The sequence below is a fragment of the Carcharodon carcharias genome, chromosome 3 (assembly GCF_017639515.1).
Source record: "Carcharodon carcharias isolate sCarCar2 chromosome 3, sCarCar2.pri, whole genome shotgun sequence".
NCBI lineage: Eukaryota > Metazoa > Chordata > Chondrichthyes > Lamniformes > Lamnidae > Carcharodon > Carcharodon carcharias.
This window is the reverse complement of record NC_054469.1, coordinates 76,993,056-77,008,696: the sequence shown is the minus strand read 5'-3', so window position 1 is coordinate 77,008,696 and position 15,641 is coordinate 76,993,056. Positions and strand designations below refer to the sequence as shown.

The window sequence follows — 15,641 nt, the reverse complement described above, 5'->3', positions numbered from 1 at the left end:
CACACTTGCAGTACTGTATATAGGTTTGGTCTCCATATTTAAGGAAGAATACACTTGCATTGGAGGCCATGGATCAAAGGTTCACTAGATTGGGTCCTGAGATGAGAGGGTTGTCCTCTGATGAGAGGCTGAGCCAATTGGGCCTACGCTCTCTGGTGTTTAGAAGAATGAGATGTGATCTCATTGAAGCACACAAGATTCTGAAGGGGCTTGACAGGGTGGACACAGAGGTTGTTTCCCCTTGCTGGGGAATCTAGGATATGGGAGCACAGACTCAGGTTAAGGAGCTAGTCACTTAGGACTGAGATGAGGAGAAATTTCTTCACTCAAAGGGTTGTGAACCTTTGGAATTTTCTACCCCAGAGGGTTGTAGATGCTTCATCACTGAATATGTTTAAGGCTGAGTTAGACAGTTTATTTGATCCCTCAGGAAATCAAGGGATATGGGGAGGGGGCAGGAAAATTATACTGAATAGTGGAACCGGCTCGAGGAGCCTTATGGTCTACTCTCGCTCTTATTTCGAATGTTCTAGCCTAGGCCATGGCAATGCACTTTCAGCTAGCTTCCCACCATGTACCTTCTGTAAACTTAAGCTCATCTAAAACTCATCTGTTGCCTTTGACTAACTCATACCATGTCCCATTCACAAATCATTCTTGTACTCGCTGACCTACACTGACACATCATCCACCAACCAAACGATTTTAAAATGTTTGTGTTTAAATTCCTCCATGATCTCATTCCTCTCACCTCTGTAACATCCTCTAGCTTGACAACCTTCTGAAATCTATATTCCTCCAGTACCGGCCCCTTGCACATCCACCATTTCCTTCGCACCACCATTGGCTGCTGTGTCTTCAACCATTTAGGCCCTCAGCCCTGAAATTCGATCTATACATCTATTAACATTTCTCTCCTCTTTTAAGATGCACCTTAAAACCTACCTGTTTACCAAGCTTTTGGTCCCCTGTACTAATGACTCCTCCTTTGACTCAGTCAATTTTTGTTTGCATATGCTCATGACAACGTCAGCTCATATCTCCACATCATATTAAGAAACAGCTGAAGGCATTAGATACTGCATAGGTTATGGGCCCTGGCAACTTTCCGGCAATAGTACTGAAGACTTGTGATACAGAACTTGTCATGCTCTTAGCCAAGCTGTTGCAGTACAGCTGCAACACTGGCAATGAGGAAAATTGCTCAGGTATGTCCTCTACACAAAAAGCAAGGCAAATCAAACCTGGCCAATTACTGCCCCATCAGCCTACTCTCGATCATCAGTAAAGTGATGGAAAGGGGTCATCAATAGTGCTATCAAGCAGCACTTACTTAGCAAAAACCTGCTCCCTGACACTCAGTTTGGGTTCTGCCAGAGCCACTCAGCTTTTGGCATCATTACAGCCTTGGTTCAAACATGGACAAAAGAACTAAACTCCAAAGGGGAGATAAGAGTGGCAGTCCTTGACATCAAGGCAGCATTTGACCGAGTGTGGCATCAAGGAGCACTGGAAAAACTGGAGTCAATGGGAATCAGGGGAAAGCTCTCCACTGGTTGGAGTCATACCTAGCACAAAGGAAGATGGTTGTGGTTGTTGGAGGTCAATCATCTCAGTTCCAGGACATCACTGCAGGAGTTCCTCAGGATAATGTACTGAGCCCAACCATCTTCAGCTGCTTCATCAATGACCTTCCTTCCATCATAAGGTTAGAAGAGGGGATGTTCGCTGATGATTCCACAATGTTCGGCAGCATTCGCGACTCCTCAGATACTGAAGCAGTCCATGTCCAAATGCAGCAGGACCTGGACAATATCCAGGCTTGGGTTGACAAGTGACAAGTAACATTTGCGCCACACAAATGCCAGGCAATGACCATCTCCAAAAAGAGAGAATCTAACCATTGTCCCTAGATATTCAATGGCATTACCATCACTGAATCCCCCACTATCAACATCCTGGGGATTACCATTGACCAGAAACTGAACTAGACTAGTCATACAAATACTGTGGCTACAGCAGCAGGTCAGAGGCGAGGAATCCTGTGGCGAGTAACTCATCTCCTGACTCCCCAAAGCCTGTCCACCATCTACAAGGCACAAGTCAGAAGTGTGATGGAATACTCTCTACTTGCCTAGATGAGTACAGATCCAACAACACTCACATCATCCAGGGCAAAGCAGCCCACTTGAATGGCACCCCTTTCACAAACTTTCAGTCCCTCCACCACCGACGAATAGTGGCAGCATAGTGTAACCATCTACATGATGCAATGCAGAAACTCACCACGACTCCTTAGGCAGCACATTCCAAACCTATGACCGCTATCTAGAAGGATAAGGGCAGCAGATACATGGGAACCCCTCCACCTGAAAGTTCCCATCCAAATCACTCACCATCCTGACGTGGAAATATATCGCCATTTCTTCAATGTCACTGGGTCAAAATCCTGGAAATCCCTCCCTTACAGCACTGCACCTACACCACATGGACTGCAGCAATTCAAGAAGGCAGCTCACTATTATCTTCTCAAGGGCAATTAGGGATGGGCAATAAATGCTGGCCTAGCCAGAGATGTCCACATCATCCGGTAATGAATAAAATAATCTATATCACGACTTTAGAATAATTAAGCATCTCAAATCACGTCCCACGAGAGCTGTAAATCAAAATTAGACCCCAAGTCACAAAAAGCAATACTAGTGCAGGTGGCCAAAAGCTTGCTTTAAGAGACAGGTTTTAAGGAGTGCCTTAAAAAAGAGAGAATCTGAGAGGTTATGGGAGGGAATTCCAGGGTTTAAGACCTAGGCATGGCCACTTGAATAGATTACTGAGATAGGGAGGAATCAGGTTATGCAGGGATTTGAAAATAAGGATGTGAATTTTAAAATTGAAGTAATGCTTGACCGGGAGGCAATGTTGGTCAGCAAGCACAGGGTTGATGGGTGAATGGGGCTTGGGGCAGAATCGTCCCAGTTTTGCACTACAAATGTCATTTTACCCGCCAGCCACAATTGCAGGTTTTCATGCCATATTATTCCAAACCCACCACGTTATTTATGCACTCCCAGCATGCCATTCCCATGGTGGGTGGGCTGTCATTCGCTGCCCACCTTCACCCTGCCGGTGCATCATGCTAGGTGCCATATTTAAAGTCCAGCCGCAAGAACATATCTCAGTGCTTCCAGACCACCACTGCTGCATGCAACATATGGACCTGAAACTGAAGAAAACTGCAGCCCCCAGGTTCAGCGACGGGTTCCTTGAGTGCCTTTTGAATGCCGTGAAGGTCCCCGCTCTGGCTGCAGGATGGGCAGGAGCACCACTAACCTGGCTTAGGAGGCGGTGGCAGTGGTGCTCAGCGCTAATGCCATTCAAAAGAGGATAGCCACCCAGTGCTGCAAGAGGATGAATGATCTCCGTTCCACCAGGGTCAGTCACTCTTCTCATCTCACAGCTCACACACTCACAAACTCATCACACATCCATAGGGCCCTCACTCACAGCCAGTTCAAGGGACATCACCATTCACTCTTGCACACTCACCATACTTGTCCTCATCCTGTCCACGGGACCACTCAGCACTGAAACAGGCCAGGCACACTTATCATTTGGATAAAGGCAAAATACTGCGGATGCTGGAAACCTGAAACAAAAACATAAAATGCTGGAAAAACTCAGCAGGTCTGACAGAATCTGTGGAGAGAAAGACAGAGTTAACCTTTCGAGTCCATATGACTATTCTTCAGAGCTCTGAAGACTTGCTGAGTTTTTCTAGCATTTTTTTTAATACTTATCATCTGGCCTGGCAGGCACTCTGCTTGCACTTTCTTCATCTCTATTCATGCAGGACAAGCTGGCATACAACAAGAGGAAGAGGTCACAGACCGGCGACGGAGTGCCCGTAATCAAGGTCCTCACGGACTTTGAAAACAGAGCCAGTGAGGATCTGGACCAGTCCTGTGCTGACAGTGAGGTTGGCAGTGCTCTACCAAGTGAGGGTCCAGCATGGCAACATCCACTAGACAACCATGCTGTGACTGATGTGTCCTGTTTCACAGGCCATGCACTAATTATCTCCCTTTGCTTCAGCAGGCATATCTGCCAAACAATGGACGGTGTCCACGACCCAGGGCCTCCAATCAAACTCCGAAGAATCCTCTGAAGAGGAATATGAAGGCAAACTCCCTGAAGTCCTGTCACAGCGCTCACCCACACCCTCCACCACCGCAGAGAGACACATCTAAGTGGACCTAACTTTAGAACAGCCCTGGGATCACAATCTGGTGAGCACATTGCACAGTCCGATCCACAGCAGGTAGAGGCAGGGACTTCCCAGGTTTCTGGCACTCGGAGGACTGCAGGAGGCCAGACTTTGCTAAGGTTGAGTCAGATGACAAGCCTCTAGACTCGGTCACGTCACAGTTGCTGCAGCTGCAAAGGCAGGCTCGGCAACATCAGGAAGGGATGTCCGCGGCACTCCTCAGATTGCAAGGCACAAGGAGTCCGTCTGCCTTCAGTCTGAGGTGACAGCGCCAGCATGCCATTGCACCGAGGTCAACACTGGTAGGATGGCAGCCGCCATGGAGACCATGGTCCAGGACTTTGCTCCTGCACTGTTGCGCGAGCTCAATTCCATCACTGATACCATAGTTAGCCTCCAACAGTGTGTACAAGAGGGGGGCACTGGGCAGCTTGATCTCACTCCAGCTACCCCTGCTCCTCAAGGAGTCAGCCAGGGGCCCCCAGACATCCACAGGGAGGAGGATCAGCAGTCGCACACTCTAGGCCCATTCATCCAGGTGACTCAGAATGTGTCCAGCCCAACCAACTCCTCTTCTTCTGATCTCAGCAGCTCCAGTTCCACAGGTCAAGGAGGGCAGCACTGCCACACAGCAGGGCCCCCAAAGCAGCCAGGGCCCTCCAACTCTCAGCCCTCCAGAAGGCGCCCGCCAAAGGCATCACAGACAGGGCGTTGCAGTCAGCAGACTGACTCCACCTCACCTGTGGATGTCCAGGGAGCACCAAGACGTAGCAACAGGGTTAAAAAAGTTAAGAAGAATTAGTTGTACAGCCTGGGCACGGGTGTTAATCACTTGTACAAACTGTTCATTATTGTTAATAAGCTCCCAAGAATGTCTCCCTGCCTATGGCTCCTTGTTCTGATGAGCAGTGTCCTTGTCACTCAGATGTGAAACCTTTCTGCACAAGATAAAGGAGGTGTCTATGTCCAGGTCCTCTTCCCTGTGCTCTTTGTGGCCTTCAGGCCAAAGTGATGGTTGGGCCTCACGCTCCCTAGAAACATTACTGATGGCTGCATCTCGACGGTGCTGGTCATTGCTGCCAAAATGTAAAGGGCAGCCGCCACAGAATTCGCTCCTTCTCTTGGTGTGCTCTCAGCACCTTTAAGGAGGGGCTGGCCCCCATCTCTTCAGCATCTGTGACCACTGATGCTGTGCTCCAGCTCCTGAAGGGCTCAAAGGCTGAAGGCAGACAAAGGATCAGATGCATCTAAAGTTTCATGGCTGAGTCTCTATAATATGACCCTGATCACAGAGCGCAAGCAATCTGCCCTCGGCCAGACAGGAGTTAGACATTCTCATAGGCTATGTGAAGATTTATGGCGTGTCCTCACTGCATGACATCATCGTCCTGCAATCAAGCTACTGCATCTCCATGATAGGAACAATATCACAGAGGGTATTCATGCTGCCATAAGCCAGACTGGAGACAAACTTTCACAGGTGCCAAGTGAGGAACTACGGGGTCATCTCACTGCATGTCGACATCATCCTCCACAAATCTAGCAACTATGAGGGCCTCGTCTAGCCAGTGCAAGAGCCTCATCCCTGCCATTGATGCCTCAAAGGACCTCCTCAGCTTCTTCCCCAACAGCATCCTCCTCATTGGAGGAGATGTGCAGCTCCTCCATCTCCTCCTCAAGCCAGCTCATTTCCCCGTTGGAGCACCAGGTTGAAAAGGGCTCAATAGGCGACGATGATGGGTGACACCCTCTGCGGGCTGTATTGCAGGGCTGCACCAGACTGGTCCAAGCCACGGAACCTCATCTTCAGCTTCCCGATGGTCTGCTCCATTGAGTTGAAAGCTACAGCATAAGCCTCATTATAGCATCACTCTGCTGCAGTCTGACGCCACCACACAGCTGTCATCAGCCACGGCCTCTGCAGGTAGCCCTTGTCTCCGAGGAGCAATCCCTGCAGCTCCTGGAAGATTCCAGGGATCTGTGACCAATTGAGGATGTAGGTGACGTGCACACTCTCTGGGAACCATGCGCACACCTGCAGGATGTCTTTCTGGTGGTCGCACACCAGCTGCAAATTGAGCGAATGGAACCCCTTGCAGTTGATGTAGTCCACCGTGTGTTGCGATGGAGATCTGAGTGCCACATGAGTGCAGTCAATCGCACCCTGCACCTGTGTGAAACCTGAGATCTGGGCAAACCCAATCACTCTCGCCTCCTGGCTGTCCTGGTCCTGGACAAAATGCACAAAGCTGTGTGCCCTCGCAAAGATGGCATCCATGACCTCATGGATGCATTTGTGGGTGGAGGCTTGCGAGATCCCACAAGCGGTCAACTGTGGAGCCCTGAAAGGAGCCACTGACGTAGAAATTGAGCACCACGGTCATTCTCATGGCCACTGGATGCCCTCCACGTCCACGTGGCGCCAAATGCTGCAGTAACTGGCAGGTATGGCCGACCAGGTCCCTAGACATGCAAAATCTTCGGTGACACTGGTTCTCAGTCATCTGCAGGAATGAAAGGCGGCGTCTATAGGCCCTGCGATGGTCTGTTGTGGCTCTTTGACAGCGTGTTCGGGAGCCCCAGCCTCCTCTTCTTCCCAAGGTTGCTGCTCCTGCCTCTGCGCAGCCAGGAGCTTCAGTTGCTCTCTCCTCCGTCGTCTTCATGCTCTGTAGGCCATCAGGCATACAGCTAGTTCACTAGGCTCCATGATTCTGATGTACTCCTCCTGCAAGATGAAAGAGAGAGACACTTGGTTAGCATGGACGTACTAAGAACCTGTCCTGGTTAAGTGTGACGACTCCTTAATGCTTTCTGGAGAGTGCTGGCCACCACTTGGATGGCCAGAGATTAACGTGCTGCATGGCTGCCCTGTTAGCTTTTACCATGGGGGAGACTGGTTCAAACCGGGATGCTGACATTGCAAGGGGCAGTGAGCGCCTCCAGCAGCGACTGCTTCATGGCCAGCTTTAGCAAGGAGATTGTACAAGCTGTGCAGTTGTCCAACTGTTCTGCAGTCCACTAAAATGCTCATGAATTTGCAGGGGGTGTGCCAGGGGACAGGGGAAAGCTCTGGAGCACTTCGTGGAACTTTGATACCTCTGTGTTGTTTGAGTGGGCAGATAAGCTATGAGCCCGATCCCAATCATATCAATGTAGTTGTGTCTGAACTATCTCAGTTGCAGAGGGTCACTTTCCACAGGTTTCCCGAATGCGTGGCCACTTCTCTCACCCACCCTACATCCCCCGACCCCGCATGCTTGTGTGCTATATTCAATGATTCAATGACAGGGCTGCCCTTAACCACCACTCTGCCCACCATGAGTCCCCTCAAAGCAAGGCTGCCCTTAATCACTCCCCCACCCTGAATGCTTGTGCGCTATATTCAACGGCAAGGCTGTTCTTAACCACCCCACCCCCGCCACAAGTCGCCTCAATGGCAAGCCTGTTCTTAATCCCGATTCCTCTGCAGCTTGAAGTCCAACAGGCAACCCTGGCGAGCGATGTACAAAGTTACTGTGTACTGACTTACCTCTGAGTTCCCGTCAAAGTGCATGCTGTTGTGAAACACACGGGTGTACTTTCCCGTTGATGTGAACAGATAATCCAGCGAGGGGAGATGATTCCGGTGGGCTGGCCTGATAATGATATTCTGATGTTGCCAACATCTGATGGCAGGAAACGTGGCCCGCCGTTGATGGGTTGATTGGACGATCACGAACTGGTTTCATGCCGCCGTGAAACTGATCGCACCATATTGTCTGCTCACACCACCGATCACGCCAATGCCAGTGGGCATGGAAGATTCCGCCCTTGGTGTGGATTAAGGACACAGGCAGAGTTTTGCATGACCTCATGTTTACAAAGGGTAAAATGTGAAATGTCAGCCAGGAGTAGGTAGGATAGTCTAGCCTAGAGATAAAAAGTCATAATGAGGGTTTCAGCAGATGGTGTGAGGCAAGGCGAAGTCAGGCAATATTATCACGGTGGAAATAGACAGATTTGTTGATGGTTCTGATATGTGGTTGGAAGCTCATTAAAAGTCTGATATTTTAGCAACAGTAGAGGAGTCGAGAGAGGTAGAGCTGGGTGTTGTCAGCTTACACCTGAAAAACTATTGCTGTGCTTTTTGATGATTTTGCTGAGGGGCAGCATGTAGATGAGAAATAGTTAATACTAAAGAAGCTACATGAATACAACTTGTTATTGTATTTAAGAGGAAGAGCTCTGCTGTTTGGTATTTTTAGTATAACTGTAAATTTTAATAGTTTTTCTATTTTTGTGAAATTATAAGTAGAAACATCTAAAACTTTAGTATTAAAGAGTCAATTTAAATATAAATTATATTTGTGCATAAACCTTACTACAAAAATGATACATATTCCGGGTCACCTAAAAATTCGATAGAACAAAAGTAAAGTCAAAAACTATGCGAGTTTACAAATGGCTCATTTTATCATCACAGTAATACTATTGATTATTAAAGGGAAGTTTAATTTAGTTGCTCCCTTGCAGGGACATTTTTCCGTTTGATTGAAAAGACTTATATATGTGATTAAAAGTCTAAATATCTATGCAAGAAGGTCTAGACGGTGTATAGAGGTAATAATAAATAAAATTCAGCACCTTCTACGACAATATTTCCCCTTTCCACAACAAATATTTCCTCTCTACATATGTGACAAAATTGTGAAGCTGTTGTTTTCAAAATGAGCTTAATATTTTATTACAGCAGGCAGAGTTAAATTCATCCCCTCATTGAGAGTTCAACTTCTAGCACTTACCAAAGCGCGGAGTTCTGTCAGAATATTTGATATTGTTGCATTTGGATCATCATATTCTTGGGGCTGTTCAAAAAAGTGTCCTGTCTGGTTTAACAACCAAGCCGCCAGCAATGTAAACATGTAGAACTGCTCGCCAGGGTTTGTAGGGAGAGCAAAATAGTGTCTGTTCAAATAAATATTTAATAAATAAAATATATCCATCAACGTGCAGACTGATATTCTACATGGTAACTATTTAAGATCACAGGTGCTCCATATGCTCCACTGCCTCTCCTGCCCTCCCCAGACCATTCATTATTTAAAATTTGTTGGAGCTGATACAAAGCTATTGAGAAGACCAGAGATATGTAACAACTCATTTGAAGATTTGGAAGCAACTGAGTAAATAGCTGCAGTGGTTTTACAGAAGAATTGTCAGGCTTAAGGCTCTAGATCTGCTTTAGACAACATTCAGAGATAGAGAGAGCAGGGAATACTATGTGAGAATATAAAATATGGAATGATAAATGGTAATAACCCACTGAAACCCACTATTTCCAACAGTCCACATAAACTTCATACTGCATGAATGTAAAGACAGATGAAGCTGCTTGAAAGTTCAAAATAAGTATAAATAGAAATTAAAGATGACAAGCTTCTATGTTGACTGCTTTTCTGTTATTTTGGAATACTGATTGTGAAAAGCTTGCATATAACCAGAACAAGGAAATTCAACACAAATATTTCAACTGAACTTGCCAAACAAAGATAACACAGCAAATATAAAGAACATAAGAATAGTAATACTGTTATAGTAATAACAGCTCAGTCTATACAAGGATAACATTTAGAATGGGCCAGAGAGTAGCACAAGTCCCCTGCACTTGTGCCAATATTAGCTTTCCAACTGAAGCTAATTAATAGAAATATAGTTTATGTTCTTTTACAAAAGCTTAGCCAATTCTTAAATCATGGTGTTATTGCTCAATAACCTTTTGTAAAAGTTTTCATTCTTTTAAGTCTGCCAAAAAAAAATTCTCCCACCCCTTGGGGATGATTCTCAGTTTATCCCCTTGTTACTGATTCTTCAACCACCCCAAATATTTTCACTATTTACTCTGAAAAGTTTTCATAACTGAAAACTTCCATTAGATTTTCCTTTAACATTTTTGTTCTAGTGATAAACACTGTTTTTTCCCCAAACTTTTCTTCACAACCATAACCAGTCAGTCTTAACTCAGTGATGGACATTCGTATCTGAGTTGGCAAATTGTGGGCTCAAGCCTCACTTCAGAAACATTAGCACATAATCCAGGCTGGAGGTACCATCTTTCAGATGAGACATTCAACCAAAAGACCCATTTGTCCTTTTTTGCTGAATATACCCACCATCATTCAAATAACAGCAGTGGCATCCTCAAAGTTGGCCATATCTATCACTCAACCAACACTTAAAACAGATAGAAGAAAAAAAACTGCAAATGCTGGAAATCCAAAATAAAAACAAAAATACCTGGAAAAACTCAGCAGGTCTGGCAGCATCTGTGGAGAGGAACACAGTTAACGTTTTGAGTCCGCATAACTTTTCAACAGAACTAAGGAAAAATAGAAAAGGGGTAAAATATAAGCTGGTTTAAGGGGGGGGGGGAGAACAAGAAGAGCTGGATAGAGGGCCAGTGGTAGGTGGAGATAACCAAAAGATGTCACAGACAAAAGGACAAAGAGGTGTTGAAGGTGGTGAAATTATCTAAAGGAATGTGCTAATTAAGGGTAGACAGCAGGAAGAGCAAGGTACAGATAGCCCTAGTGGGGGTGGAATGGGGTGAAGGAATCGGAAAAGGCTAAAAGGTAGAGATAAAACAATGGATGGAAATACATTTTAAAATAATGGAAATAGGTGGGAAAAGAAAAATCTATATAAATTATTGGAAAAAACAAAAAGGAGGGGGAAAATTGGAAAGGGGGTGGGGATGGAGGAGAGAGTTCATGATCTAAAATTGTTGAACTCGATATTCAGACCAGAAGACTGTAAAGTGTCTAGTCAGAAGATGAGGTGCTGTTCCTCCAGTTTGCGTTGAGCTTCACTGGAACAATGCAGCAAGCCAAGGACGGACATGTGGGCATGAGAGCAGGGTGGAGTATTGAAATGGCAAGCGACAGGGAGGTCTGGGTAATGCTTGCGGACAGACCGAAGGTGTTCTGCAAAGTGGTCACCCAGTTTGCGTTTGGTCTCTCCAATGTAGAGGAAACCGCTTTGGGAGCAACAAATGCAGAAGATTATGTTGAGGGAAGTGCAAGTGAAATGCTGCTTCAGTTGAAAGGAGTGTTTGGGCCCTTGGACGGTGAGGAGAGGGGAAGTAAAGGGGCAGGTGTTGCATCTTCTGCGGTTGCATGGGAAGGTGCCGTGGGAGGGGGTTGAGGTGTAGGGGGTGATGGCGAAGTGGATGAGGGTGTCATGGAGGGAACGATCCCTACGGAATGCCGCCAGGGGGGTGAAGGGAAGATGTGTTTGGTGGTGGCATCATGCTGGAGTTGGCGGAAATGGCGGAGGATAATCCTTTGAATGCGGAGGCTAGTGGGGCGATAAGTGAGGACAAGGGGGACCCTATCATGTTTCTGCGAGGGAGAAGGTGTGAGGGCGGACGTGCGGGAGATGGGCCAGACACAGTTGAGGGCCCTGTCACCCACCGTGGGTGGAAACAAATGGTCAGGTCATTATTAAATTGTTGTTTGTGGAACCTTGCTGTGCACAAACTTGCTCATGCATTCCTCTATATTTTAACAGTGACCACACTTCAAAAGTGCTCTTTGGCTGTGAAGGGCTTTGGGACATTAAATATGCTATATAAACGCATGTTCTTTCTTTTCTGTCATTCCTGGTGGTATTTTAGTCTATCTTGGCTGTACCCTTTCTACAACGGGGTGGCCACTGCACACGCTTATGGCCTAACCAATGTATTGTACAGATCGCCTGCTTTTTAACATTCAAAGCTCTGATGTAGGAAACTCAGAGTGCCCGCGGGGCGGGGGCGGGGGCGGGGGGCACGGTGCAGCAGCCTCCCCCTCCCCGTCCCTTGGGGCGGAGGCCCGGCGCCCACCTGGACAAGGCTTTCATGTTGTTCCTCCGGATCAAATCCTCCTCATAGTTCATCAGCTTCAGCTTGTCCAGCAGGTCCTCCATGGTGACAAACATCTGATAGGCAGCGCCCGGGCCCCGCTCCCCTTCATCACCTCGCCGGCCGTCGTCGGCCATCGTAGTCACTGCCGCTCAGTGACTCGGCCTCTCCCGTTGACTCGCCCCAGAACCACCCGCCCGCTCGGGTCGGCCTGGCCCGCGGACGGGTCCCTGATGTAAAAATTAAACGGTTAAAGCGCCCGCCCAATTCGAACAGAACACTGCGTATCCAGGAAGTGAGAACAGCAGCGAGTGTGGTTGTCAAGGAGCCCAGGAAAGGGGGTGTTGTGGACAATCAGCTGCTGGCAATTATCAACAATATAATCAACAACGACAGCTTACATTTATACAGAGACTTTCATCGAGTAAAACATCCCAAGGTACTTCACAGGAACTAGCATATGATTATAATATAAAATAAAATGAAAGCAAACTACTGCTGATGCTGGAGATCTGAAACTTTTTTTAAAAAAGGTGCTGTAAAAACTCAGCAGGCTCGGCAGCATCTATGGAGATAGAAACAGAATTGAGGGGTTAAGCCCAATATGACTTCTGGGGAGCTCTTAAAATAAAATGACACTGAGCCACATAAGGAGATATTAGATCAGATGACCAAAAGCTTGGTCAGAGAGACAGGTTTTAAGAAGTGTCTTAAAGGAAGAATGCGAGATAGAGAGGGAAGTCCAGAGCTTAGGGCCATGGCAGATGAAGGCATGTTCACTAACGATGGAGCAAATAAAATTGGGGATTTTTAAAATTCATTTATACGATATGGGTGTTGCTAGCTAAACCAACATTTATTGCCCATCCCTAATTGAGAAGGTGGAAGTAAGCTGCCTTCTTGAACCATTGTAGTCCACGTGGTGTAGGTACACCAACAGTGCTGTTAGAGAGTTCTAGGATTTTGACCCAGTAACACTGAAGTCAGGATGGTGAATGGCTTGGAGGGGAACATCAAGGTGGTGGTGTTCATGTATCTGCTAGTTTCTAGATGGTACAGTTATGGGTTTGGAATGTGCTACCTAAGGAGCCTTGGTGAGTTTCTGCAGTGCATCTTGTAGATGGTACACGATGCTGGCACTGCTCGTTGGTGGTGGAGGGAGTGACTGTGGAAGGGGTGCCAATCAAGCGGGCTGCTTTGTCTTGGATGGTGTGAAGCTTCTTGAGTGTTGTTGGAGCTGCACTCACCCAGGCAAATGGGGAGTATTCCTCACACTCCTGAATTGTGCCTTGTAGATGGTGGACAGGCTTTGCGGAGTCAGGAGATGAGTTAATCACCACAGGATTCCTAGCCTCTGACCTGCTCTTGTAGCCACAGTATTTATATGGATCAAAGGCCAGAATTAGAGGAGCACAGATATCTCTTAGAGTTGGAGCACTACTATCAAAGATTACCACTTATTACAGTCTGTAGCCAGCAGTTAGAACTGTATTGAACTGTATAGAACTGTAGAGATAAAAACAAAAAAACTGCGGATGCTGGAAATCCCAAAACAAAAACAGAATTACCTGGAAAAACTCAGCAGGTCTGGCAGCATCGGTGGAGAAGAAAGAAGTTGACATTTCGAGTCCTCATGACCCTTCGACAGAACTAGGCGAATCCCAGGAAGGGGTGAAATATAAGCTGGTTTAAGGTGGTGGGGGGGTGGGGTTGGGTGGGGGGAGAGAAGTGGAGGGGGGTGGTGTGGTTGTAGGCAAAAGCAGTGATAGAAGCAGATCATCAAAAGATGTCACAGACAGCAAAACAAAAGAACACATAGGTGTCGAAGTTGGTGATATTATCTAAACGAATGTGCTAATTAAGAATGGATGGTAGGGCACTCAAGGTATGTCTCTAGTGGGGGTAGGGGGAGCATAAAAGATTTAAAAATATTTTAAAATAATGGAAATGGGTGGGAAAAAGAAAAATCTATATAATTTATTGGAAAAAAACAAAAGGAAGGGGGAAGAAACAGAAAGGGGGTGGGGATGGAGGAGGGAGGTCAAGACCTAAAGTTGTTGAATTCAATATTCAGTTCGGAAGGCTGTAAAGTGCCTAGTCGGAAGATGAGGTGTTGTTCCTCCAATTTGCGTTGGGCTTCACTGGAACAATGCAGCAAGCCAAGGACTGACATGTGGGCAAGAGAGCAGGGTGGAGTGTTGAAATGGCAAGCGACAGGGAGGTTTGGGTCATTCTTGCAGACAGACCGCAGGTGTTCTACAAAGCAGTCGCCCAGTTTACGTTTGGTCTCTCCAATGTAGAGGAGACCGCATTGGGAGCAACGGATGCAGTAGACTAAGTTGGGAGAAATGCAAGTGAAATGTTGCTTCACTTGAAAGGAGTGTTTGGGCCCTTGGACGGTGAGGAGAGAGGAAGTGAAGGGGCAGGTGTTACATCTTTTGCGTGGGCATGGGGTGGTGCCATAGGTGGGGATTGGGGAGTAGGGGGTGATGGAGGAGTGGACCAGGGTGTCCTGGAGGGAACGATCCCTACGGAATGCCGACAGTGGGGTTGAAGAGAAGATGTGTTTGGTAGTGGCATCATGCTGGAGTTGGCGGAAATGGCAGAGGATGATCCTTTGAATGAGGAGGCTGGTGGGGTGATAAGTGAGGACAAGGGGGACCCTATCATGTTTCTGGGAGGGAGGAGAAGGCATGAGAGTGGATGCACGGGAGATGGGCCGGACATGGTTGAGGGCCCTGTCAACGACCTCGGTTAAGGAAGAAGGAGGACATGTCAGAAGAACTGTTTTTGAAGGTAGCATCATCGGAACAGATGTGACGTAGGCAAAGGAACTGAGAGAATGGGATGGAGTCCTTACAGGAAGCCGGGTGTGAGGAGCTGTAGTCAAGGTAGTCAAGCTGTGGGAGTCGGTAGGCTTGTAATGGATATTGGTGGACAGTCTAGCACCAGAGATTGAGACTGCGAGGTCAAGGAAGGGAAGTGTCAGAGATGGACCACGTGAAAATGATGGAGGGATGGAGATTGGAAGCAAAATTAATAAATTTTTCCAAGTCCTGACGAGAGCACGAAGCAGCACCGAAGTAATCATCGATGTACCGGAGAAAAAGTTGTGGAAGGGGTCCGGAGTAGGACTGGAACAAGGAATGTTCCACATACCCCATAAAGAGACAGGCATAGCTGGGGCCCATGCGGGTACCCATAGCCACACCTTTTATTTGGAGGAAGTGAGAGGAGTTGAAGGAGAAATTGTTCAGTGTGAGAACAAGTTCAGCCAGATGGAGAGTAGTGGTGGATGGGGATTGTTCAGGCCTCTGTTCGAGGAAGAAGCTAAGGGCCCTCAGACCATCCTGGTGGGGGATGGAGGTGTAGAGGGATTGGACGTCCATGGTGAAGAGGAAGCGGTTGGGGCCAGGGAACTGGAAATTGTTGATGTGACGTAAGGTGTCAGAGGAATCATGGATGTAGGTGGGGAGGGACTGGACAAGGGGAGAGAGAAGG

The 15,641-nt window shown here is 47.2% G+C and overlaps 1 protein-coding gene across 2 annotated transcripts in view; it reads right to left on the bottom strand.

Annotated features, from left to right (window-relative positions):
- ift57 (intraflagellar transport 57 homolog (Chlamydomonas)) overlaps positions 1-12,444 on the bottom strand; it is a 34,168-nt gene extending 21,724 nt beyond the window's left edge. The window contains exons 1-3 of one of the 2 annotated variants that reach the window (XM_041185040.1): positions 12,123-12,223; positions 10,538-10,566; positions 9,046-9,208 (exon numbers count right to left, since the gene is read on the bottom strand). In XM_041185040.1, the coding sequence (XP_041040974.1) occupies positions 9,046-9,208; positions 10,538-10,566 (192 nt within the window). In that variant the 5' untranslated portion in view covers positions 12,123-12,223. Of the gene's footprint in view, positions 1-9,045; positions 9,209-10,537; positions 10,567-12,122 lie in introns of both variants that reach the window. The other variant, XM_041185038.1, reaches the window with a different exon arrangement.
- Between the last annotated feature and the right edge of the window lie 3,197 nt (positions 12,445-15,641).